Genomic DNA, 27,779 nt, shown 5'->3' on the forward strand with positions numbered 1-27,779 from the left:
GAGGCTTTCCTGATAAATTAATCGATGGCTATTTTAGTAATGCTGTCTTAGATTAATATTTTTTAATAACGCAATGTTTAATCTTAGACTCTATTTTTATGCAATAAACTTATGCCCTGTCAGCGCATAACATTTGTGCTTTTCTTGCAGATGGAATGTACGATCACGTCTTATAGTCCAGACCCACCACCTGTGTCTAGAATGAAGTACATGAAAGCAGACACCACAAAAACCGTCCTGCACGTCAACTTTGAGCCAGAAAAGGGAGAGGTCCAGGAACGAAAGAAAAAGTACCTGACAGCCAAGTATGGACAGCACCAGATGAATCTCATTCGCAAAAGATTACGGGTCGAGATGTGGATGTTTGACCAGCTACAAGCCTTGTATGGACACAGAGTAAGTTCATAATTTTAATTTTCCCCATCTTTCATCGAGAATTGCAGCACCATTACTTTAGTTCGCTCTCTCATATGTTCTATAAATGATAATATCTGCAAAACGCATTTAACAATAATATTTTTCTATATATATAAAAAATTTACAGTTATAAGACATTAAGGTACTTGGTGACAAAACAAAAGTTTTGTTTTTCTTTCGTTTCTTTTTTGCCGATGACAACGATTGATTGGTTTTCAAACCGAAACCGATTTCGTATCATATATAACTTCAGATTCATAATTTGACTCTATATTTGTTCTAATGTAAAGCAAATTTCTTTGTAGAAATAAATTAACCGCCGAAACTTCACAATATTCCTTATAATTCAAGGAACAGCCTGAAAATAAATAAATTACGAAATGATTCAAAGGTAATCAATTAGAAATTGAACAAATAAAGCCAATTTTCTATCATATATAACTTCATATTCATAATCTGAATCTGTATTTGTTCTGATGTGAAACGAATTTCTGTATTAAAAAATCAACTTTTAATGTAAACTTCATTATATTCTTTAAATTTAAGGAATAGCATGGAAATAATTAAATTATAAAACGATTCAAAGGAAGTCGATTAGAAATGGAGCAAATATGCTTAGGTAACTTAGCAAATAAGCTTAGACAACTTAATTCAAGAATAAAGCATTGTCACCAACGTTAATTTTTTTGACAATTTCTTGTCCATTGTGGTAACTACAGCAATCTTCTATCCATCCAAAATTATAGGTTTTTGGCGAGAGTTTGGACTGTTAACGGTACTTTAGAAACAGAGTACAGGTTTCAGATACTGAAATCTATAACTGCATATTTGTGTTATGCTAACGAAGATCAGAGAAACTTTTTGAAGAAAATCGGCTATAGGAAAGAAGTTTTGCTCTAAAATGCACATTCGGATCTCTTCTAAATTAAACACAGAACGCTCCATATTGTAGAAGAATAGTAGAAAGTACTACTAGTTTTTAGCTGTATGATGGCTGTTATGTTATTGTGAATATATATTAGAAATTCGAAGGGAGACCTTGGTTTTTAGAATTTAGTTGTATGGTGGCTATTAAGTTTACTAATGAAAGCATACTAAAAATTCGATATAGAACACTGTTTTTAGTTTTTGTATGCTATGTGTTTATTAATTATACTAGTGGAAATATATTAAAAAGTTGAGGGAATAACGATACCTCTAGCTTTTAATGAAAATGCGTTTTTTCCCCCTTCAAACTCCAGCAATAGATATTATTGCGATTCTAAAGAAATAATTCGATCCCGTTTGAAGGTCAGTGCATTCATTTTTAAGAAATTTTTCTATAAAAAAATATAATGCCATTTTAATTATTTTCTCTACAAATCAAATAATTACCAAAGTTTATTCATAACAATAGAGATAAAAACAGCAAATTGAATTAAATTTTGCCATCAAATGATATCGTTTCTAAATATTAAACAAGACAAGTGCAATAATAATTCAAAGGAAGCTTGAATCTTTAATTCGAAATATTGGATAGTAAGATAACATTTCAAACTTCAATCGTTATTTTTATCTTTGAAATTTAGTTTTACAACAGCTCTAATGTGTACACAAAGAAATATATTTAATATTGCCATAAAGCTTGACTTTATATAATGCAGTAACTAAAAATGAACGAAAGTATTATTATAAAGCTTATTTCAAAATATTTTTTCAAAAACTTATTAAAAATTGGAAAATTACTGAAATTTATACTACTGAAAAGCTAGTTTTTTTAACTTTTAATGTAGTGTAAAAAAGTATTTTGGTTATATACTCTGAAGTTATTGAAAAACATTTTATGCTATACTTTTTAGTCATATAAATTTTACTTTTTACCAAAATATACTACAGTTGATAAAAGAATTCAACTGGTTCAGATTTATTTGATGCATATTAAATTACTATAAACTGCCTTCTTTATGATCTATAATTATAGTCAAGCATGTAGTAATAATAAATGAGAATGGAATGAATTTCTGTGACCATACTTTGTGCTTTAGCTCTCTGTTTAAAACTTTATTATGCAAAATGATACTCAGAAATAACAGATCTTCCACACTGGGCTGAGGATGAACTTGATAGCCATTATATTGACTTAATCGTCATCAAAATTTCCTTCATTCATTATGGTTTAAAAAGGAGAGAGAAAATTCCATTTTTACTTTCTCGAATACGTAGCATAGAGAAAGTACTGTAATCGTCGAAAAACTCGATCTCGAGATTTTGACGAATCTCCACTTTTTAGACCTCTCTGAGTACAAAAAGTCTGTGATAGAAATAACTCAAAAACGTTTTGATCTAGACGGAGGAAATTTGGTTTACGGTCTTTTACACCAAATTTGCAGATTTCTATCAAATTTTAGATAAAATACGTTCAGAGGAAGTCCGTCTGTCAGGTTGTTGGAAGATAAATTAACACTATAATTAAAAGCTGAAGAGAGCTAGATAAATAAAATTTGGTATTCAGGTTTGATATCTATAGTATAGAAACTTGTCAAATTTCGAGAGAAATCCAACAAGGGGTTGACCGTGTATCGATCTGTACTTTCAGAATCATGTAAACGCGATAATTCTAAAACGCAGTGACAAATATATCAAATTTGGTATATGATTTTATGACTGTAAGTGCAGTTTTGTGTCAAATTTTTGTTTAAGTCGGTTGAGAAAAACGCGTCTAAAATACAAATTCGATTTTTGGATTCTATTAACCATATGCTAGGAATTAATCGCCAAATAATTCATCAAGGATGACACGATACATAAAAATGTTAAAATTCACGCCAAAAGTTAATATTTCGCAGCTATTGTACGCCAATGCCATGTAAGACGTTATCTGGCATGGCAAATTTATTACAGAGTATTCGAGAAATTTTTGGTGATATCTTCCCCCCTGGTTTTAAAAAGGATTTGTATAACAAAAGGGTCGGAAAAAAGAACAGTATTTGAGTGGTAAATATTAATATCGCAAACCTTATCCATGTTTGCAAATACAGAAATCAGTAACATATATATATATATATATATATATATATGTATATATATATATATATATATATACATATATATATATATGTATATATATATATATATATATATATATATATATATATATATATATATATATATATATATATATATATATATATATATAATTTTTTTAAACAGAGGGCGAAGAGAAAATTATAAAATTCGTTTTATAATTTTTTTTAAAAGAATGTCTTGGATCGACAAATTTTTATTCCTTCACTCGAGGTACCTTTGACGTAAGCATTTTTACAAAGCTTCTGTTGCATTAATTAAATAAAAAAGGTGGAATTGAATCAGGAAATGAGAGAATATTTTAGAATGAAGTTAATATGGACTAAATTAAGATAAAACTTTGGAAATTAATTAGGATTTAATTTAGATTTACACACATATATATATATATATATATATATATATATATACGATAACGTTTTTAAAAACCTACAAGTTAAAAACTGCAAGTACCAGAAATATTATTCTTTAAAATAGCTTTCTGCTTTTAGGACAATAGAGAAAAGAATTGAAATAGCACAAATATAATCTCTTGGAAATCATATACGGTATGAAGAATCATGGTGCTTGATGTCTGAAAGGGCGAGACCTTTTTTCACCATCAATGCAGATTACGTCGTTGCTTTAAACAATGTTATTCTAAAGTTAGAACGCGTCTGATATTTAGCATCTGTCAGCTTAAGCATTAAGCAGCATTCACTGCTCTGGATTAATCCCTTATCAATAAGCTTTCGTATTCTATTGTAAACCATTGGTCTTTTTTCTTTTTCAATGCTGGATTTTTAGGTCAATTGAGAATCAGAATCTATATATACATATATATATCTTTAAAAAGACTCCGAGATGTATTCTATGCATATGAATATTGAAACCAATGCTTAAAAAGGAATAAAGAAATAGAAAGATGTTCGCTTTCATATTGGAAACACTATTCTTTCATTTTATTTTTACCACTGACTGCGAAAAAAAAATGCCGGAGGAAGTTTATTTATAACACAAATAAAACGGAATTGGATTTAAAACATGGAACTGAATTTATAGAATTTCTTTTTATTTCAAATGTATATAAATATGCTATATTTAAAGAAGGATTTATCTTTAACAGTAAATACGCTATCTCCTATTAGACAAAATTTCATTGAGAATTTTTACACTGACATCGTATTCTCATAGTTGATATTAATGAAAAGTTTCATCATTTACTGCTAGAATATTTTATATAATAATGCTATAATAATATTATATATAATAATATTATTATAGCATTTAATAATATTATTAATTAATTTATATATAATGTTCAAAACAGGTCGCAATTTATAAAAATTGCTATATTTCTATACCAAAATTGATGTATCGAGAAAAATGTGTTGATGTCATTTCTAAATCTATGTGGAAATGGAGGTATATTATACGGAGTTAAGAATATAATTCCTAAATCTATCCTTAAAAAAAAGGACATTTAAATTTGAGGACTGTGTCTTTTGCATAGTTCAGTGCATTTTTGTATTTTCGAAAATTGCATAAAAATAATAAATGAAAAATATCAGTTATCTCAAAAATCTTTAAAGAATCAAATTATGATTATCTATAGAGATAAATAAATCACTAGATTTTCTGTTGCACTGACATCCTTTTCGGAAAGAAACCTTTATAACTAAAAAGAAAATTATCACACAGAAGAAGATCCTTCAAGAATTTTTGAATGTCACTAGACTATTCAAACTAGCAAATTATTTCAACTACTGAAGAATCACTAGACAATGCCCTATAATAGACTACAAGCATTTTCTGAGGTTTTGTTTGTCAACTTTACTCGTGTAATGTAGCGTTAAATTGCTTCTCTTTAAATGCACTTGCCGGCTCTGCAGCCTCTTCAGTACACACATACACACTGAGTGGGTTACTTTCCTGACTTATATTCTACTGCACTCTTGTGGCACAAAGCTCCAAGGCAAACTGGAGCCCTTTCACTGGCAATTTCAATGGGTTCATTTCCATTGATAGACGGAAGGTATAGATGAGTGCTTGCTTGATTCGGTTCACTGCATAGTTCAACGTGAATTCAGTCACGTGGAGACAAGAGATGAGATTTAATGGATTTTATTACCAGACAATGGGTGAGTATGGGATAACAGCCTGAGGCAAAATCTCTTCAAGGCGTTTCCTATCTTAATCTGTTAAAGACGTGATCGTTCTGTTGTGAAATACTTTTACGGCCTCGCTTACGTGAAGACAGAACTTTAAATAAAAGATATAGAGACAGAAAATACTGTAGTTCCACTCTTAAAATCAGAAGCAGAAGCAATTAAATGCATATTTAAAAAGTACAAACCTACCAGGGTCATTCAGGGAATGCAAGTTTCATAGGCTCTTTTCCTTCTATACTTCCAAAATTAGATTTTTTTAAAGCAAATTTTAAGCAAAAAATATCAGAAATAAAATATCAGAACATTTAAATTTGGGCCAAAAAGAATTGATTTCAATATCTTCCTTATAAATAAATATTATAAAGGAAATTAAGAGCATTTTTTTTAACAAAATAGTAAAAATATTACAAAACTATTTTAATACGGCCAAAATACTTTAATATAAACTTTGCCAGAGTTGCTGACTTGTGATTAAATGCATCTGCAGGTGAACCTGAGAGTATGGAGAAAAAAAAAAATCCTAAAAGTAAGATTGTGAAATTTAGATGATATTTTATACGATATTTTAAATAAGTTAGAGTACACGACTCTCTTGCACAGTAAATAAAAGCGCAAAATTTATTTCTTTGAAAAGCCCTGAAAAAAATTTCGAAGCAAAGTTGTGAAGTCCTTAGGCAAATATCTACTTTGTCTTTTGAATATCCGGCCTTAAAAATAACTTATAATTATGAAAAAAAATGTGCTAAAAATAGATGTCTTGTTATAGTGATGGTTTAATTCTTAAGCTACACAAACAGAATATTGTTCAGTAATTAAAATCTTAATGATAATCCCACAATCGAATCTCAGTTTCATAATCAGATAAGATTCAATAGATGCTTTGCTAAAGGATGTGAATTTGGTGAACATATTAAATACGTTAGAGTCAAATCTTCTATGTGTAGTGAGATGCGAAACTTTGAGAAAAGACATTACCACCCCAGATCATGATTCTCGTTATTTAGTGAAGGTTCAAAAGTAAGTGGTCCATCCCCCAATAGCGGATACATAGCTCAAAAGTGGAAACATTATTACAATCAATTAGAAAATCTGAACGCATTCGCTCGATTTCGAACTTATTCTTTTATTGCGATTTCAAAATCATATTATTCAAATATTACTCGATATTATTAACATAATATTATTTTTTCGCACCATTGAGATTTCATTTATTTCTTTTCAATGCAAGTTGCTGTACAATAAAGATTTGGTATTTTCACAATATTGTGCAGCATCTGGAACATAGAACACCATTGTAATATAATTGTATAATATCTTTTGTTAAAAGGATTAATCAGGTAAAAATTTTAACCCGTATCTGCAGACATGAATTTGTTCACACGACCAGAGACATGGAGTCAAAATGACTCCATTGTTCTTTTTTTTTTTTTTTTTAAAAAAAACAACAACAACATTGGAATTTATTTTGGAAACTCAATACATTCTGGAAATCATGTAGCTACCAAAAATATTAAAATTATTAATATTAAAAATGATAATTGTTATAATATTAAATGTTGGAAAGATGTGATAAGAAAAGACTTAATCAATCCTTTAATGAGTATTTACTTCGTTTAGATATAACGGAATTACACTAATGTTAATAGCTGTTAGAATTCAACAAACAAAAATGAAGAATACAATATTTTAAAATATTATTTTTAGAATATTTCTTTATTTTTTTTTTTTGCCTTATTCAAGTTAAATGCAGTTTCAGAGACATGTAGTCAATGACTCCATAAATAATAAATAAAACTTTGAAAAAGAATAACTCGGTTATACGCACGTGTTCATACGTAGATTTTTGACAACATACATTTATAATATTACATTAGGGGCACAATTTCATGTTCAGAAGATGATCTCAGATAGAGTTCTTGCATATTATTATTTTTTATTTAATAGGAACCAAGAAATGATTTAATTTGATAATTCACAGAATTACGCAATATTAATTGTCATCCTCATGCAAAAAAATTTCATAATTATGTTTCGTAATAGTTTTTGTTTCTGGCAATTATTGCTCAACTGTTTGTGAGCTAACACTTATTTCTGACTCAATAATGACAGAAATGGCAAGAGAGATAAAGGAATCGTGTTACTTAAAATCAAGGCTAATATAATTAATTTATATAAATTTCCTACTTTTCTATAAACTTTCTTTGCCTTCACTTTTCATAGTTTTGAGTTCGATCTCATATGAGAAACCTATCTATGAGTATTTTCTTTATTTATATAAATGCAACATGAGCAAATGTTAGGAATTTTTTTCAAATGCTAAAATTTAATCAAATCTGATGTATTTTGCATTTAACAAAAATCTGATATACTTTACATGATGTTTTGCATCATACGCATATATTTTTTTTTGTATCCACTATGCAGGGTGTCTACTCCAATTGGAGTTCAAATATTAGTTCTGAAACATCTAGGGACAGATATACAGCTCCGATAGGAAAAATGGTCTCAGTGATGTAAATAATAATTTTTTATATTTGAATTCATACGTATACTTGTGAAAAAATTACAAATTCTATATTTTTATGCAATTCGTTCTGCCCTATTAGTTACAAATTGTAAAATAGACTTGATATGAAAAAAAAAATAATAAAAAGCAACCCACTCTTATACAATTAAAACTGATTGAGTCATAAAGCTTTAAATTCCATCATGTTATGGCAAACAATATCCATTGATTGGAAAATTTTCCATGGGAGAAGTCAATAAATTGATCTAAAATAGTGATATAAAAAGATTCATAATTCGATCGTTTTTGGTTGCAGAAGAATTAAAACTTTTTTTAAAATTTAAAATGCTGATGCGTCAAAAATAATTTTCCAAATATGTAAGCTGACCATATGCAAACCTCATTAGGTCTTCATCTGTGCATTGATTGACTAAAACAACACATAATATAATCCATTATACATTATTTAAAGTATTTTTCCAACTGGTAGTATATATGCCTGTCTTTAACGATCTAGAAATTAGTTTGATTAATACCTTGTATAAGTGAGAATGTATTTAATTTTTTTTAAACTTCATATACTATGGTTTTTTTATTTCTTCAATTTAAAGATGTATATGAGCAGTTCAATAATGTTTTGGAAGCATAAATTTTAAATGAAATGATAAGAATATATAATTAATTCCCTTTGTAAATGTGGTGAAAAATACTAACTAATTAAGTGGCTTAAAAAATGTCACATTCTCCTTTTTTTATTAGATTACATTGGGCCTTTTTTATATATAGAATTGAAAATTGTATTTTTTTCCCCACAAATTATCTGAAAAGTTTCTGAAATTTGGTTTATTTAATTCAATTATTGTACCGATGCTATATTTAGTTATTTGAGACCTGCACGAAAAGTCTGAATTAGTATAGAATATCAATTATAAAGCAAAGCCTTTTCTGCTGCTGGGATTCGTTTAATAAGTAATTGGCGATGAATCAAAATATTTTTCATATTTTTTTATTACTATCAACAAATGGTGAAATTGAGCTGCCATCTATACGCAGGAAACTGAATTATTAAATTTGTGGTAAAATTTTAAATACATCTCTTTGTTCCCCTTTCTTGCTTTTTTTCTAAAAACTTTGCTCTAAATTTTTTTTTGTATTTTACCTAGAATTTTTTAACATTTTTTTTAAAAAAGAAAAAAAAATTTTTTTTAGCAGGAATTCTAGTTTCGTAATCATGCTTTAACTGTGACTGTCATTACGTAATACGAAAGCAACATTTTCCTGTTTCTTCCGATTTTCTTGTTGTCTTGTTAGTAAACAAGCGTTTGCTAGCTTCAAGATGAATCGTATTTTAGCTCTAAATACTTTGCGAAAATGTGTTTTTCAAAAATTTAACTCGACATTGAGCATTACCAGCTGTCATAATAGAAAATACTCTGTTGTTTCCATGTCGGAAAATGGCCCAAATCCGTATATCGAAAGAATAAACGAGAGCATCACAGACAAACGAGCGCGTTTGTTGTATCAAAGTCGAAAGCGGGGAATGCTGGAAAATGGTTTAATATTGAGCACATTTGCTGGAAAATATCTGAATAATTTCAATAATGAGCAATTAGCCTTGTATGACAAACTTATAAATATTCCTTCTAACGATTGGGATTTGTTTTACTGGGCGACTGGTGTTAAAAGTACACCTCCTGAGTTTCAGAATGAAGTGATGGAATTGTTAAAGAGACATGTTAAGAATGAACTGAAAGAAACCCGCTATACTCAGCCTGATTTAAATTGACTTGCATGTTAATCCCATTTTAATATTTGGTTGCAGTGATAGATTCATTATATTCTACAACAGCATTTCTTTTATTTACACTAAAATGTTTGAATTTGTTTTAAAATGTTGTTGAATCTCCGAATTTATATAGTTTAAAAGTTCAATTTTGTTGTTTTATTATTAATAGCATATACTAGAATATATTTTGAAATATTGCATAAACATTTATTTAGAAATTTTCTAAATAAATATTGTTGATCCTTCATCATGTGTAAACAATAAACTGTATTTATGCATGGTTTGTGACGATAATTTTGGTTTCCAAATGCATTTGCTGATTTTAACACATTTGTTTAATGTTAGCAAAATAAAGTTTTATCTTAATTAGTGGCTTTTTTTTCAAAATAATGAAAAAAATAATGGCTTTTTGATATAATTACAATACTTACACATTTATATCTTATAATTTATTACTCTTGGATATTAGATTTTTTTCAAAAATAATTTCTCATAAGTATTGCAAAGCTAGTTAAAAAATGAATCTCATAAAATTATATTTTCAAATTAAGTTCTGACGTTACATTCATTTGCCATGTTAGCTTAATACATTCTTTTTATCTCTTTATAAATAATAAAAATTTGTTTGTTTTTTTAATATAAATTTTTAATTCTTTTTTAGAAAGTTTTTAATATTATTAAGAGAGGAAATAATATGTGTAGTTTAAATAGATTTCTATTCAATATGAAATAAAGAAAATTTTCTGTAACAAAATATTGTTTTCCAAATTAAAAGTTGAAGTTGTAGAAAATAATAAATTTGTTTATTAATTATAATATGGCTCATTCAATTAAAAATTGCTGGAAATTAAATTTAGAAGCTACATGCATAAAAAATTTAGATGTTAGATTTTAAGTACTGAGTATATTTTTACAAAATTCGAAAATATGATTCAACAAAATGTCTGTGCTTTTCATATACTTTTACAATTTAATATTATTGAGACCTGCAAAAGGAGTTTACTTGCAACAATACATAAAAATTTCAAGGTGATTATATAATGTTTATTTAACAAAACATAATAACACTTGACATTTAAATCAAGAAAATCGAGGGTGGGTATTTAGTGGAAAAATCTAACAATTAAAACGCAATGAATTGTAAATTTGAATTTTTGTAAATTCTGCTGATCCAGAAGCTTAAAAAGAATATCTAAGCTTGTTATGAAGGAAAAAATTTGTTTAAAATTGTTATTAATTATTTTCCCATTATGGTATTGGACAAATAAAATAATTGTCCTTTTATATATCTACCAATTTAAATTATCATTAGTATTCCATGTCATAGAGATTTTTATTATGCGGAGAGATACAGTCAGTATTTAAATTAAGTAATGGATCATTGATTTTAGGCATTAATGTAAAAGTAATTGATGTCCTTTCTCACAATAACAAATTTTAATACTATCCACTTACAGTGACCAATTAGTTCATTAGGATTAATGGTTGTTAAAGATTTTGATTAAATATTTTGTATAATATGGGAACTATGGCTTCCTCAGAAAAATATTTTTAAACTTCAAATTTTATTAGATATATAATACATACTACTTTAAAAGCCTTGCACTGTTCTAATCATTGTGTTATGTATTTCTTATATTTTTTCTATATACATCAAATTATATCACAGATAAAAGTAGCACTTTTCAAGATTGACTAACTTTAAAAACGTTTCACCAACAGTACATTCCAAAGCCAAACCTTAATTTTATGTACAGCAAAATTTCATAATTTTTATTAAAAGTATGATTTACAATGAAATCTACCCAAGATGGGAGAATAAAGCTGAATCTCTATATTCATGAACAATGGAAAAACAAAGTCAGAGTGAAATCTTAGTAACCACAATGAAAATGATTCAAGTTTCATATCAGTAATAAAATATATTATAAAATATGCTAACAATATTTTTTAAAAATTGAAAAAAAAATTATATGGTCAAATCATTGATAAAATATATTTTTTTGTTAAAATTTTTTAGAACGATGCAAAGAAATCATCTTTGTGCAATAATATTTTCAGAAGTTGTTATGAAGAAATACCAAAATCTAGCTTAACTTTTAATTAAATATGACTTCTAAAAAAAATCACTCATTCTCAACCTCTAAAAGTATATCAGTGTTAAAGTTATTTGTTCTAGTTCAAAAAGTTTGTGCTGTAAAATGATAACACACATATTTTATTATATGTAGAGACAGCAGAAAATTTTATTCAATTGCACACTTTGAAATCTTTGTTAATATAGTGACAATGCCTCTTATCATGAATTTAATTCTGTTTCACATAAGTTTGAGTCACAGTGCCCTGGTGATAAAGTCTTTCCTTGCATAATAGGAGGTTCCTCCTTTTAAAACCATTTGTTCTTATTTTTTGTGTTTGTGGACCTCCTTCCCCATTAGAACCGATGATGACCACTATCCTCCTGTTAAGGTTGTATGTAAAAATTTGGAGAGAGGAAGCCATCTCGGGTGTTATTTTAATCAGAATTTGATTCAAAATTATGAGGTTCAATCCAAAAAAGTTCTTATATTGTTTCAAACATTGGGTAGCATGAATAAACTATAGAAATATGTTAAACCTACTATTAGCTATGACTTTTATTAGATCCTGTGATAATTCAATGTACATTTTACTACATAATTTTAATTTTTACATTTAAATTTGCTGAAGTATTTATTGAAGGGCTATAACAATAATTAATTAACAATGAATAAGTAAAATGTATTTTAAAAGTTTGATTGATCATAGATGCTTAATAATGTGATCCTAAATGTAATAAAACAATAAATATAAAATTAATTTTTTTTATTAGTATACCAAATGTAGAATGTTTCTAATTTAAATTATTTGTTATTAGTTCAATTATCAAATATTATGAATTTTTAAGAAATCATTTTTCCTCAAAATCTCTGCCGTGTGATAACCACTATAAATGAATCAAACTTGAAAAGATTAATTGATATTTCAGTTCTGAAAATAATAATACTGTTATTAAACATAGAATAATGTGTGATTCTCTTAACTCATCAAAAAGTGATTATCAGAAAGGATATAGCTTATAAAATTGCATCCTTACCATTACATGAGTTAATAAAAAGTCAAGTTAATAAAAATATATAAAAATAATTTTTTTGAATTATTTGTACAAAGTTTTAATTTATAATTAAATTAATTATTAGTTTATTTGATTTATAATTCATGACAGTGGACACCAGAGTCATGAAATTAAAATTTAATTATAGATCTATTTTAAGTAACTGATAATTTGGTTAAAAAAAAGTATTAAAATCAAAATATATACTATTTGAAAACTAGTTCATCATGATGTGGTTGAAAAATTAACAAAAGGAATTTTGAAAAAGTGTAAGTTGTTGTAATATTGTTTGTTGAGAACTAGAAATATGATGTAGCACCTGTCTATCTAAGGTAGTAATTCAAGTTTATAAAATCCAGATAATATTATCCAATTCTTAAAATCTTTGAATATAATATATTATTTGTTGAACGATTTTCTCAAACAAAGAAAACAAATAAGAATAAATTAGATAAAATAGTAGCTTTTGTATTTCTATCTTCTATAGAATGCAAAATCATATTCATATCAAGCAAACAAAAAGTTTTCAAGTAAAATATATATAATACATTTTTACTCTGTATAGAACCATGAATATTTACAGGAATTATCTGTTTTTCCCTTTTATCTATAAAATTATCTATGGATATTTTTATCGATTAGAATTTGTTTTGTATATGCATATTCAATACATTTTATTTAAATACATAGAACTTGGGTCCTAATTACACATCTGTTTTCACTAAAATACTATTTATGGTCTATTCTGTGATTCAAGTTAGCAAAATGTTGCTGCATTTAAATTTATTTTTTTGCTTCTAATATATTCCCTAATTTGAAAAAAAAAAAAAATAAATCATGTAATATATAAAGTTTTAAATATCATAAATGAAACTATTTTCATGAATGGAATGACTAGTTTTAAATGTGGCAGAGCATGTAGTTTTTATTGTGAGCAAATCTTTAAAATTTTTTTCATGAATTAGGATAACAAAATTTCAGAGGCAGGGGAATTCAGTAAACTGAAACAAAATTTATATTAAAATGGAAGACTTCTATACAATATATGTTCGAAGTAAAAACCTATATAAATAAAATGATTTTCAAATTTTTGTAGGATGAAGATCCTACATCATATGACATAGAAATTGATTTAGATGAACTCTTGGATATTGAAGGTGATTTTAACAGAAAAGCTTGGTTAGGAGTAAGTACTAACTCCCAATCCTTTACATGAAAAAAAAGTGTATTTTATTCTTCTATAATTTAATGCATATTTTGGAAGTATTTTATTTAAAAAAAAATATTTGATGTTTTTTTTTATGTGCATGTAATGAAATAATTATTTTTGTAGTGAATTTTAACATCATGATGCTTAAAAATATTGGAGATAAAATTTACTGATGAAGAAATGCTATTCAAAAGAAAATAAATCAAAAATTGATAATTTAGGTCCTGAGAATGAAAACTTATGATATAATTCTATAAAAGAAATTGATCAAATATAGCTTTCATCATATGTTTCAAAATCTTTTAGATTGTTCAGACTTGTACATAATATATATTATCAAATTTATTGTTAAATTTCTGACATTTATAATTGTTATCCTATGCATAAAATTTTCTGTAAAATAATCTTAACTTTACACTTAATAAACTATGTTATCTATAAAATGCATACAGAATTATTAGTAAAACAATCTAAATTTTAAAATTAATAAGCCATTATATTTAAACAGAATGTATGTTTTTATAAATTAAAAAAATAATATATATATGATTGAAAAAAATTCTTACTTTTGGAAATTATTTAATTTAATTCTTTTTAGAGGAATTTTAATTTAATTTTTAGAAACAATGGTGGGTCTAAACATGGATTTCATATTAGTTAAACTTATTTAAGATAACTTTTAAAGAAAATTTCAGCTTAAAATAATACAGATTAAACTTTTGTTATTTCCATGTCCAGAAATGAAATAACAACTAAATAGAAGCTAATTAATGATTTTAAAGAAGGATAATAAAAGAGAGAATATATTACGGTACTAAAACAAATATTTATAGACGAAGGGTTTTTTTTTGTTGTAAATATGACTATTTATTGTGTAACCATACACATTTTTTAACAAATTTACTTGTAATTTTACTTAAGGTACTTTGTACAGATATCACATGAGCAGATATAAATTTATTATATCTTATTTACAGGGTAAGGTAATTGGAGCCAAAAAATCTCAAGAAAATGTAGAGGTAAGTTAATAAATTAAAGTTTTTAGATGAGTGAAATTTTAAATAGTTGTCTTATGTTTGTTCTATCTTTTATTTATTTACTGTTATATTTTGAAATATAAGTTTCTACAAGAAATATTTTAGTATTATTTTATTTGGTTTAGTTTCCTCTTTGCTAAATTAAAATTTAAAAATAGTTTTTGCCCAAACATTTTGCTGAATTTCAGTCTCTCATGAATAGGAATCATTATTAAATTAATATTATTTAATCCTTTAATAATGAAATATTTCTACACTAAACTTTTTTGTGAAATGTTTACTTACCAGGATTTCTAAACTTTTCTGCTATATGTTAAGGATCATTGTTAACCAAAATGTATTATAGTAACTTCAACAAACGTATGATAAAATTAATCACACTCTTTCTTCAATGTTTCATCAATAAATATAAAATTTGAACAATTCTTTGAAAATAGAGTTTTCCATATTCAGTTTATTTTTACTAGGAGGCAAAATTCGTATACAGGAATTTTAGAATTTTTTGCATTCAATTTAGGACATACTAAAATTACTTACATAGATATTATCTCATATGTGAAAATAATTATTTATCTGTGTAAGCTGAAAATTAAATATGAAAATTAAGGATCTTTTAGAATAAGAAAGAGACTAGCAGAGAAATGTTGCAATGTATTATGAAATAAACACATTTTTTTTTTTGATGCTGTAATTATCTTTCATTCTATCGAGAAAAAAAAAGTTTATTCACTGACTACTGATCCAGGCCAACCAGCCTTGCAAATTCTATTCTGGTGGGCTAGTTTTTGTTTCAAACAAGTGGTGTAGAATGTAAAATGATTTCTCTCTAAGGCTGCCCTTGCTTTACATCCTATACCTCTTGTTTGAAACAGAAACTGGCTTGCCAGGATTAAATTTGTCCAGCAATTTGAAATATCTATTATAATTTAATTCAAATGTAACATATTTTACAGTTTGGATATGGAATAAAGTTTTATTCTCTAATAAAATACATTAATATCACTTTATAACTTTGATGTTTTTTTTTCTTTTTAGAAATTCATCAGTGAATTGCTTCAGAGGGCAAAAACTTTGTAAACATTTGGATTGTACAATGGAGATTATGTTCATGTGTTTATTTCTCATGGAATAACTTTCATCTGGCATGAACATATTACTTGCACAATGAAATACATCTCCCATTTGTGATTATTTATGTTTTCATCAATCAGGTTTATGTAAGGAAAGAAATAAAACAAAAGCAAATTTCCAGGTACCACAAAAACTCTCCCTTTTGTATATGTTCAATTTAAATGCTGAATTTCTCATAAGAGTATTTTATTCTAGTTTTATGCTTAAAGAATTTTTGTATACATTAGTTACTCTATTACTCTACAAGGTGATTGGATTTCTCTTGTGATTGAGTGGTTATAATTTAAATATATTGATATATTTATTTGTAGATTTTTATCTTTCAGAATTCATAATCATGATCTGTGTATATGGTAACTGTTATTTAAAATAAAGTGTGTTTTGTCTCTTTTTGTGGAATTATTAGAAAGACGATAAGATAAGATCAAAATGAAAAATAAAAATTAGGGAAAAATTTATTAAGCTTTTACTTAAATGTAAAATTCTTAATGAAATGTTAAGTCCTCTAACAATTTATCTGCTTTCAAATGAATTAAAAAGTATAAATTATATATGTTGTTCTGGCATTATGATTATATAAATCATATGTTTTCAACATACACATATATTGAAAAAAGAAACAGAAACAACAAAGATAAATGCAGAGGATAAAAAAAAAAAAAAAAAAAAAAAAAAATTACACAATTATTCTATAAACTACACATTACTTAAAAAAAACAAACTATAATTGTATAAAAACTTTTATGGAAAACTTATGGAGAAATAAGGACATTTGCATGTTCTAGAATGCCCAAAGAAGGAGATGAAATTAATACATGTTAAACAGATTTATTCACAATATTTGACTTTCAAAAAAACCAAAACAAAAAATCCTAATGCGATTGTGTGCAGTTTAGAAAATTTTATGATTCTGTAGATTTTCTTCATTATGCAATAAATTAAACATGTCCATATGTGTTAACATATTAACTGTCATATACAACAAACTATATGTAAAACCATCATAGTGAGAACAATGATTTCAAAATGAGAGGTAACACTAAATTAAGAACTGAACCGAGAAAAGATGGATAAAAATAATTTTTTATGACTCTCTTTAAAATTCCATTTATGGATTAAAATTATGTACCAAATTTGACAGTGAAACAAAATGTTTTTAATATTAGAAATTAGAATATAAATAATAAATCTGAAATGATTTAAGAGAAACAGCGAACTTCATCTATACAGTATGTAATATATGATATCTGAAAGCTTATAAGTAATTTTAATACATAAATAAAAAATTCTGATTAACATATTAAGTCCATAGGACATATTTAATGGTTACGATTGGAAACAAATGTTTTCCTAAACAACTAATAATTTCTTTCTTCCTCCAAAAAAAAAAAAAAAAAGTATAATTTAGAAATTATACAATGAAAATAAAGTTTTAATATCGCCTGCTGCTTTTCATATTAAAAGAATTTATTAAAAATTATTTTTTCAATGAAAAATAAACAAAATGAAAATGAATAAAAACTTTGCAAATAGATTGTCAATACTAAATGAAACAATTTTAAACTTTGATTGTTAACCTAAAAATCATCTTAGAAAATGAAACGACAATGAACAATGAATTCAAAAAAGAACAATTTAATAAAAAAATAAAATACATGAATTTCTACATATTAATAAATAAAATTTTTAAACAAGGAAAATTCTACAATTATGAATTACTATTTCTTATTATATTTATAGAGTTTTTATCTTCTTTTTATAGACTGACATACTAATCAAAATTTCTTTCTAGTATATATTTGGTTATAACATAAAAAAATGTCTGGATTTATGCAATTATGTTATAGCTCACAGTATAAACTAAGGCAAAAATTTACTGCATATACTCCCACCTTTTTACTACAAACTTGAGTTCCAATCAAAATAAACCATATGTTCTTAAATAATGCATGTCTGCTTCAAATTATTTTATAGTAATAAAATCTTTAGTACTGTCTATAAAAATGTTTACTATTCATAAATGCTAATGAAAAAGGCAATCAAGAAATTCTACTTGGTCAATTATAGTTATTAAAATTTTTCATATAACTGAATCAAATATATTATTTTAGTTAATCATCAATTGAGGCTTCAGAAGTGTGACTTAATTTGATAAATAAATATGAAATTGACGAATAGGGATAAAAAAAGTGAATCGAAAATGTATAATTAAACATTTTTTTACTTAAAAAAAACTGTATTTTTTTAAAACACAAATGAATATTTTTAAAAGACTAGCACAACATCAATATAAAATAAGATTTTACTTCATGCTTGACAATTCTTTAAACTAAAAAATAAATTTTATGGCAAAATAAACGCACAATAAAAATTTTGAAATGCTAATGCCGCATTTTTCACACAAATAAAAGGTGCTTCAATTATAAATCTTGTTCAGAATGAAAACATATTTTTAAAAAAGTCACAACTTATTCATTATTTTTGTCACTTTCAATTTTTTTAAAAACTATACTTAAGTCTTACAATTAAAAAAAAGCAATATGGATTACTTCTGAATAAGGTAAACAAGTTCAACATTTTAGTAGATGTTGTATGTTTAAACTTTCTTTGTTTGACAAACAAATGTTTTTGAAATTAACAATTTATATTTCTATAACTTATATCTAAGAGAATTTAATAGAGGGTACCTTGTAATTGGAAATAGATTTATTAAGAAATATAAAGCTTTTCAAAATTTAAAATTGAGAAAATTGCTATATTCCTGTCTAAATTTATCTTTACTGTAACAGCAGAATAATAAGTTTTTTTGTGTGTTTATTTTAACGCTGTTGTAAATAAAAGAATTCATGTCAGCTAAATATCAATAAGATACTTTATATAGAGCATGAAAGAATGTTTGTATTAAAAATTGAATTGAGTGAAACAATAAAACTTTGTACTAATTTAATACCACAATATTACACAAAATAAAACTCAACAATTAATATTTTTTGAAATAAGTATTCCACTTTTCCCAATCCCCAAATACAGGAGTTCCAGACTTTTTAGGTATTAAACCTGCAAAAATAAATTAAATAATCAGAAAAAATATATTATGTGATAGTCAGATAGATATTGCTCATGACATTTTACCAAAATTTTAAAGATCAACATTTTCTAACAAATATTCTGTCTTTATTATGTGTCACTACATGCTGGCATGATATTATTATATGATGACCATTTTATTTAAAAGAAAAAAGGTAATAAGAGAAAAATGAAATCAAAAAGCTTTCCCATTATAAACAATCAAACTGTAATGGAATTTAGCTGGGATTGATTACAGTTGAAATATAAGTAATAAAAAATTTTGAAATCCTAATGGGAATTTAAATTTCCTTAAATTCTAAAGGAAAATCTTGGCATTTGTTCTCAGTTTTTGATATTCAATTACTGAACTTATTTGATTGAATATTCTGCTATTAGCTTTTCTATGTATACATTAAGAGGAATACATTAAATAAGAACCCTAAATTTGCCAGGACTATTCAAAACAGTTATGCATATTTAAACTACTTATATATCCTTTAGAATCTATAATACTGCATTAACTACTCCAATTATGGATATATCAGTTATATGCAATAATGTTTTAGATTATGTAAACACTTTGTTTGCATGCTATTTATTAATTAATTAAAAAAAAGCTAGAGTATTTTCCCATGCATTTTATCAATCACTTCACTTTAGAACTTTTTGTAATGATCATCAGGGGATAAGTATACAGCTGTTGTATATAAACAAATCCAGCAATAATCTTGATAGAATGATTGTTGTATTAACCATATATATTTATATGGCAAAAATAGTTAATTATGTATTATTTAACATTTAACTGACACTGTCTAATTTCATTTATCCCTAAAATGAATGAATCGTACCTATGAAGTATTAACATGTAATTAAAAATTTTCTTCCTCTTTCAGAAGTGTAATGATTATTTTATTGCATGATAACAACATCTATCATTACAATTTAATTAAAGCAGTCAATATCTTTAAGACTGTGCTTATTATGGCAATTCTATCATATTATAGAATAGAATTCTAATCAACATTTGCCCAATTAATAAGACAAACTTATTAAAAATTTGTTTAAATATAATGAGAATAAGACCCCCCCCCCTAAAATTAGTATCTGTGTTTGTGTGTGTATGTGTGTGTGTGTGGGAGGGAACAGTTTAAAAAATGCTCTACATTTTATAAAATAAAATATTTTGCTCTTCTGATGAAAGCAAATTAGTTTATAATAAGGCTACATTAAAAATAAATGAGAAATGCAATGACATAAAATAGTAGTTAAAATAAAATGCAACACTTCACCATTCTCATTGAAAATATTTAACCAACATTAAGAACAGTTTGTTTTATTAAAAACAGAATATGCACCAATGCATCAGTAAATATATACAGTTATAAATGAAGGAGCAGAAAGACATCGGAATTTAACAAAATGCATAATACTCATTTATACAAAACAATTACAGTGTTTAAGGTACTGGAAACAACATGAATTTAATCAATGACGCCGCCACTTAATTTGCAATTTGATAAACGTAAGTAGTTTTAAATGCAAATTAACTTTTTAAAAATTGACCAATAAATAATCTGACAACATACCTGCTCTTTGTGCTAAGGCTACAGCTCTTGTTACTCGAAAATGTTGTTTATTACAAAGACCTGTAATATGTTGTGGAATCACTGTGCCATCTGAGCTTACAAACTGGCTAAGTATTAAAGTATCCTATAAATTATAAATAAAAAAATATTTATAAATACTTTCAGACAAGTAAAAAATAGTACAGAACTTCCTTAATGCACAGTAATTCTAAAAAATATCATATGCATTGAATATAAGGGAGGGAACTTTTAATATAGAACAAGTATGACTTTTATGATTTAAATAAAAATAATAAAACAAAGAGAGAAATGATTATTAATATCTGATTTCTTTAACTTATACATTCATATATGATACTTAAAGAATATTTTTAAAATGTAATAATTAATGTCAATACATTTTCTATTAATTAACAATAACTACACAAAATATTTTAATTAAGTTTAAAAATACAAAATAATCAAGCATAATTTGAAAATTTATAAAATTTTTTGAAATATTCATTGATTTTAAGAAACAAACAAACAAAAAAAAAACTATACCTAAATAGTTTAAAATAATAATGATAAAGACCATTTAATGCATAAGAATTTAATTAAAGGGAAAAGAAAAGAGGGACAGGTTGAGACATTGTCTAGAATATTAAAGGCAGAAACATGCCAATATAAGATAATTATTTTTGAAAATGCATAGAACATCTTATTGTATTCATCTGCAAAAATAATTGGCACATAATACATAATATTTTATAAATGATGTCACCATTAAAAATATAAGCTGATAGAAAAATAATATTCAAAAGCAGTCTATTGTTCTCCATCTATAATTTTTTTAAATAAGATCATTATATTTACAAATGACACTTTTACAAATAATTTTAATTAATACACCAACAAAATTTCTTAGGTATCACAATTTTATACAGTATGATATAATATACACAATCATTTCCTATATGTAATTGATACCATAAATATTTCTAATTTCTTCTAATATTTATATTTCTAATAATTTTCCCATTTTGTTTAACCTTATATTTTTTTCTATGTAAATCACCTTTGATTTAGGCTTGAGACTATTTTTGGTAATAGGCAAATTAACAGTTTTAATTTATTAATTAAGAAAATGATTAATCTGTCATAAATGAAAAAAATAAACACAAAGGATTTATACAATGTTGTTTTTTCAATTTTTTATTATTAATTTACCACCAGTAAATAAAAATTTGAGTTGGAAAGGGTTAAAAGATATTTTGCATGAAACATGAAAAAGATGCAACTAATATTAAGAATGAATTACATAATGGAATGAGATTATAAACATATTAATCTAATTTAAATCTTGAATGATTTCTTATTTTTAATCTTAAGTTAACTATTATTTTATTCTAAAATGTTTTCTTATTTCAATCCAAATCTAATTTTAACTTTTTTTTTTTAATTTCATTATTTCCAACATGTGATCGAAACAATTGCTGACTCTAATTCTTAAACAGCATTAGCATTAGGAATAAAAATCCTTAATGCTCATGGCATTTCTTTCAAAAATAAATAAGATAAATTGACACACATAAAATAAATTCTAATAAGAATATTCCCAGCATGCCTTCATGTGGAAAAATTGATTGAAGTTAATTTACAATTTGTTTCTTTGTCGACCACTCATTTGCAAACTTATCTTATATATATATATATATATATATATATATATATATATATATATATTAAAAGCAATCAAACTACAATATTTATAATTCAAAGAAAATAATATATACATATATTTCTGGAAATAATTTTAGAAAAAAAAATCTTTTAACAATTTTCATCATAATTAATTTCAATTATTACAAAATATTTTAAAATAATATTGTTACAAAATTATTTTTCTACTACAAATACCGTCAATTAATTGTAATAGCGCAGCATATTTAATCTCTAATAGTTCATTAGTTCAGCAGCTTTCTTGCTGCCTAATCCTCCAAGACCTCTACGTGTCGGCGATTCCGACTCTCTCACACACACAACTTCCGCCGATACACACACTTCTTCTGATACACACGACTTCTTCGCAGCGTCAGATTGCTCGTCTTTTATAGTTCCGGGAGGCGGGGCTGGAATCTTCAGACCAATCAGGGCGTACCTGGTTGTATCTCGGGTCTTAGTGGATGGATCGTGAAAGTTCTTGAACTTTCCAGTAGTATCCATTTAGTCGCCAAACTCGCCAAATTCGTCGCCAAGCTCTCAGGTCATTGACGCACAGGATAGATCTTACAAAGGGTTTTAACGGCTCTTCCAGGATGACACTATTCATGCGGGATAGCAAAATTACAGATTTGCAACAATATTATAGTATTCTTACAATGTAATAAATGTTTAACAATAATGTAAAAATATTGTACAATGAATATTGTTGTGCAGCTGGGGTAAGTAAGCTTATATAAAAGATCATTTAATATGATTCAAAATAAATAATAATCGAATTTTCATCTTTATTTATTTAAAAATACTTATAGAATATCTGAAAAAAACAAATCTTAGTTCCATAAGATTAGAATAGGTTCCTTTCCTTGTGAACTCTGATGAGAAATTTTTCTATAATTGTGTTTCATTTGGAAGGAACAACTATCCATCTTGACTTCTGTAAGCAATATGCTGCTAATATATATATATATTGTTGCAAATCAATAATGTTGCTTCCCAGCATGGTTAGTTCAATCACTGGAAAGACCAACCAGCATTCAGCTCTGCTGAATGCTGGGTGGATTCTGAACCAGTGATCTCAGGGCTTGGCGACAAAATAGATACAAATGGAATCTTCCAGAATTTTGCAAATAGAGCCAATAAGAAACTGAGATATGCCTGATTGTTCAAGAACCTTCTCTTCTCGGCTCTGGGAGCTATAAAAGGCCAGCAGTTTAAGCTGAAGACAGTCAGAGTTGCCGAAAAGTGTAGAGTCGGATAGCGAGTCAACAGCCAATTAGTTGAATCACTCTAGCGAAGTGCAAGCGTTGTGTGGAGCACAAGCATTTGCTGAATTAACCTGTGTGCCGAATCCTGGTGTTTATTGTAGGAGCAGCATTGAGTCATGTGAGCAGTAGCCAGTCGGATATAGCTAAAGTGAGTACACAGTGGAGAAGTGCAGGCATTTGGACACCGTAAAGAGAAGCTACGGAGATTCCCTCCTTCTGCTGAATTCTGTCTGGATGCTTCGTGTGTTGTGGTTGTTATTACAACTTGAGGGCTACTGTTTGTTGTAGTGTGCTGCTGTGCATTGTGTGTGTTTGTCTCGGCTGTGCATTTGTTGTCTGTATATTTTCATCTGCATATCTTATTTAATAAAAGTCGTCGTCTTTTGTTACTGAGGCCTGCTGATAGCGTTTCTTCATTGACCATCAAATACTAAATGAAATAACAACCAAGTAACAATTTAAAACAAAGAGTAGCTTGTGTCTATAGGATAAAAGAAAGTGCTTTAAAATACTTTTGCTTTTATTCAAATTATTTATACTCAAATACTTCCAATTGATATTTACATTAAATATTTACTTACTGTATGTTTTACAAAATGCAAACCAACCCTACAAAGAGGGCATCCTTTCCTGTTGTGTAAATTAATGACTTTCCCTTCTCGATCTGATTTCACTTTAACTCCTTCAATGACAATTTGTTTATCAGTTTCTGTACGTTTCACTAAATAAATAAGGAGAAAATAAGCATAAGAGAGAGAATTGTACTAATTTTAAAATATAATTGTTTTGTAACATTAAAAATGAGATAAAAATTTAATACCTTCTAGTTTTTTTATTGGATTAAATTATATTACTTTACAAAACAATTTTCACATTGTTATGTTGCTTGTATTTAATAAATGCTTTAAATAAAATAATTCAAAGATTTAATAAATTGCATTCACATGGATTTGATTATCAGATAATACTTCCTAATTATTCAATATTAAAATTTCTAATACAAGCCAGTTGATTGAAATTTAGAATAATTATGTCCAAGAAAACTGTTGAAAGAAATTACCACATGAGTTGTTAAAAGACTGTAAATAATAAAGAAAACAGAATTCTTTCTAATTTTGCAAAGGTATACATAACAAATTCACAAAAATCACAGTATTGCTCTTAAAAAATTTTAATATGGAATTATAGAAACAGGATAATCTTATCAGGCTGTTTTTTATTAAATTTTAGGAAGCTTAAAGAAAATTAATTTTTTTTAAAAATAATAACCCTAACATGTTGATTATAAATGAAATAATTGTAATATTTCTATTTAATATTCAGCAATAATAATAAGAAAAATGAAATATAATGATTCATTTTTTCCAAATCAAAAATAGTCAAGTTATGATTGATAAAATAACTTCTAGTATTTCAGAATTAGCATTAGTTCTGGAAAATTACAATTAGAGAATTAAAATATTCAATAGGACCTATTTAAATGAGTAAAGATCTTTCATTGAAACAGAGATTAGTAAGAATTAACGATCCTTTGAAATAACTAAAATCCTTCATTATTAGATGGCATTTCAGCTATTTCAAAAGCACTTACTGATGAGTAAAATTATATTTGGCAAGAAATGCTTTTAATGCCACACATTATTAATTTGTTTGCAGGTATTCACAAATTTCAATAGGCTAAAGCAATATTAGATTCTATGACTAGCAAATATATATTACATTTATGAGAAAGAAAGTAACCAAGGAATAAATTAAAATTCTAAAACAAAGTAATATGTGAACACTAAAATTTAAATTAGTAATTATGAATTATAGAGTTAACAAAATAAATGATATTATTTTGTTCTATATTACAAATTTCTCCTTCTAGAAGATTTAAAGCATTCAATTATAGATTTTAAAAGTCTCCGGAGTTTGAATTTCATATATGATTCATTTAACTAAACAAATTCAAATGACAATATTATGTATTTCCTTTATCATTAGAAATGCTCTGACATAATTACATTGTCCATAAAATAATATAAAAATAATTACATTCAACGCTACAAGAGTTTATGACTATCTTTGTTTAGTATGATATAATTTCCTGCACAAAAACAACTACCAAAGAATACAAATGGGAACAGTCTCATGCAATTTGTTAAAAATTTAGTAAATTAACGGATAGAATTTTTCCCTACGCAAAACAGCGTTTTTAAAGCAATGAAAAGATTCCTTTTTTTCTTTTCTGAAATTATAGGGAATAAATTTTTATTTCTTTTTTATATAAATTAATGGAAAGAAAGTAAACGCAATTTTCTCTTTTTCAGAATTTAAGGTTCTTATTTTATATCTTTTAGAGAAAACTTTCTTTATCCTACCTTCTACAAGGAATTTTGAAGATGAAAGTGAAAACTGACGCACATTGTTACATGAAAATAAATATTCGAAAACATGTTTATGATGTTTTAAAGAAGATAAATTAAAAACACGATTTAAAGCCATGTTTATTTATATATGATGTTTATATACAGAATTCTTGAATTCAGTTAAGTTCGAATAAGATTGAAATGAATTGCCAGATTGATAATGTTGAATGGTTTTCAAATTATTTTAATTTTGCCATAGTCGTACTAGAATTATTCAAATTAATATTGATTCATTCTAATACCTTGGTAAAACATATACAGATGATGCATGAGTAATAAATCATCTTTTTTGTGCCATATAGAAGACTGAAGAACAAAATTTTGGTCTAAATTCCTCTGCATTAATTTGATTTGGTTTCCAGTGCAAAATTAATCTCCTAATCAATCAATCAATCAACTTTTTGCTTTCTCGTATACACAGTGAAAATAAAGAAAGTATTGTAATCGTCTGAAAATCAAAACTCCATATTTTGGAGAATTTCCTACTCATCAGAGTTTTTAAAGTTCCCCCCGATTTCAAAAAACACATTTTTGGAATTAAATCTATGTTGTTGTTGTTTCTTATGGCACATGCTACGGACATGCCCGCTGTTCAAAGACAGCCGATTTAAGCCTAAGGGGCAGCGCCTCTGGTTTCTATTGCAGAGCCATCTTGGGCCAAGAATACGACTTGACTACTCACGCATCACTCATTCGCTTGCACAACCCCTTTTTAAAGTAGGGCACTTTCACACATCTCATAGATATATCAAGAAGAACAACCATGCCCAAACCGGGACTCGAACCCGGGACGCCCAGATCACGGGGAAGATGTGCTATCCCAATGCCAGGACGCCGGCACATCTAACTTTGATCATGATAACTAAAAACTCTATAAATGAAGCAGTTGAAGTTTGGTACATGGGTTTTACATAATTTTTGTAGAGTTTTCCCACTTTTTGAATGAAATCTATCCATATGAAATCTGAATCCGGCTGTTCGAGTAAGAATAAATAAATAATAAAAATAATAATAATGCAAAATATAAATAGCTAGATAAGATGAATACAAGGACTTGAATTATTCGGTTAATGCACGAATAATGGCTTTCTTTATAATTTGTTTCAAAGCTTAGTGTTTTCATATGGAAAATTCTGACACGAAAAATCTGAACCTTCGTGGCACTCATGTCCTTGACACAGGCCATAATTTATTTGCTGGTAAAAGAAGGGAATAACAATTTTATTAGATATATCTAATGAAATATTAATAATATATATTATTAAATCTTAAATACTATAAAACGGAAGCTTCGGGAGATAAATTCCT

The 27,779-nt window shown here is 26.5% G+C and overlaps 3 protein-coding genes across 5 annotated transcripts in view; 2 read left to right on the forward strand and 1 right to left on the reverse strand.

Moving 5' to 3' along the window:
* The window catches only part of LOC129969596 (protein phosphatase 1 regulatory subunit 14B-like), a 62,810-nt gene extending 45,989 nt beyond the window's left edge, over nt 1-16,821 (forward strand). For all 3 annotated transcript variants that reach the window (XM_056084234.1, XM_056084235.1, XM_056084236.1), the window contains exons 2-5: nt 151-396; nt 14,152-14,241; nt 15,243-15,284; nt 16,338-16,821. In XM_056084234.1, the coding sequence (XP_055940209.1) occupies nt 151-396; nt 14,152-14,241; nt 15,243-15,284; nt 16,338-16,379 (420 nt within the window). In that variant the 3' untranslated portion in view covers nt 16,380-16,821. The remainder of the gene's footprint in view (nt 1-150; nt 397-14,151; nt 14,242-15,242; nt 15,285-16,337) is intronic.
* Nucleotides 9,394-10,231, forward strand: LOC129969595 (succinate dehydrogenase assembly factor 2, mitochondrial-like). The gene has a single exon (XM_056084233.1). It carries the CDS (start codon nt 9,473-9,475, stop codon nt 9,920-9,922), a length of 450 nt encoding a protein of 149 aa, XP_055940208.1. The 5' UTR covers nt 9,394-9,472; the 3' UTR covers nt 9,923-10,231.
* A 2,538-nt stretch (nt 16,822-19,359) lies between the features above and the next one.
* On the reverse strand, nt 19,360-26,580 carry LOC129969259 (39S ribosomal protein S18a, mitochondrial-like). Its single transcript, XM_056083728.1, has 4 exons — nt 26,424-26,580; nt 24,642-24,781; nt 21,092-21,215; nt 19,360-19,490 (listed from the first exon to the last, which is right to left on the reverse strand). Exons 1-4 carry the CDS (start codon nt 26,545-26,547, stop codon nt 19,414-19,416), a joined length of 465 nt encoding a protein of 154 aa, XP_055939703.1. The 5' UTR covers nt 26,548-26,580; the 3' UTR covers nt 19,360-19,413.
* Between the last annotated feature and the right edge of the window lie 1,199 nt (nt 26,581-27,779).

The sequence above is a fragment of the Argiope bruennichi genome, chromosome 5, assembly GCF_947563725.1.
Source record: "Argiope bruennichi chromosome 5, qqArgBrue1.1, whole genome shotgun sequence".
NCBI classification, from domain to species: Eukaryota; Metazoa; Arthropoda; class Arachnida; order Araneae; family Araneidae; genus Argiope; species Argiope bruennichi.

Bases quoted from the DNA above. Each gene is read 5' to 3' on its own strand.
- LOC129969595 (XM_056084233.1), top strand. From the start codon at position 9,473: ATGAATCGTATTTTAGCTCTAAATACTTTGCGAAAATGTGTTTTTCAA.
- LOC129969259 (XM_056083728.1), bottom strand. From the start codon at position 26,547: ATGGCTTTAAATCGTGTTTTTAATTTATCTTCTTTAAAACATCATAAA. The intron at 24,782-26,423 runs GTAGGATAAAGA...TTATTTATTTAG, and splicing joins TTCAAAATTCCTTGTAGAAG to TGAAACGTACAGAAACTGAT. The intron at 21,216-24,641 runs GTAAGTAAATAT...TATAATTTATAG, and splicing joins TGCATTTTGTAAAACATACA to GATACTTTAATACTTAGCCA.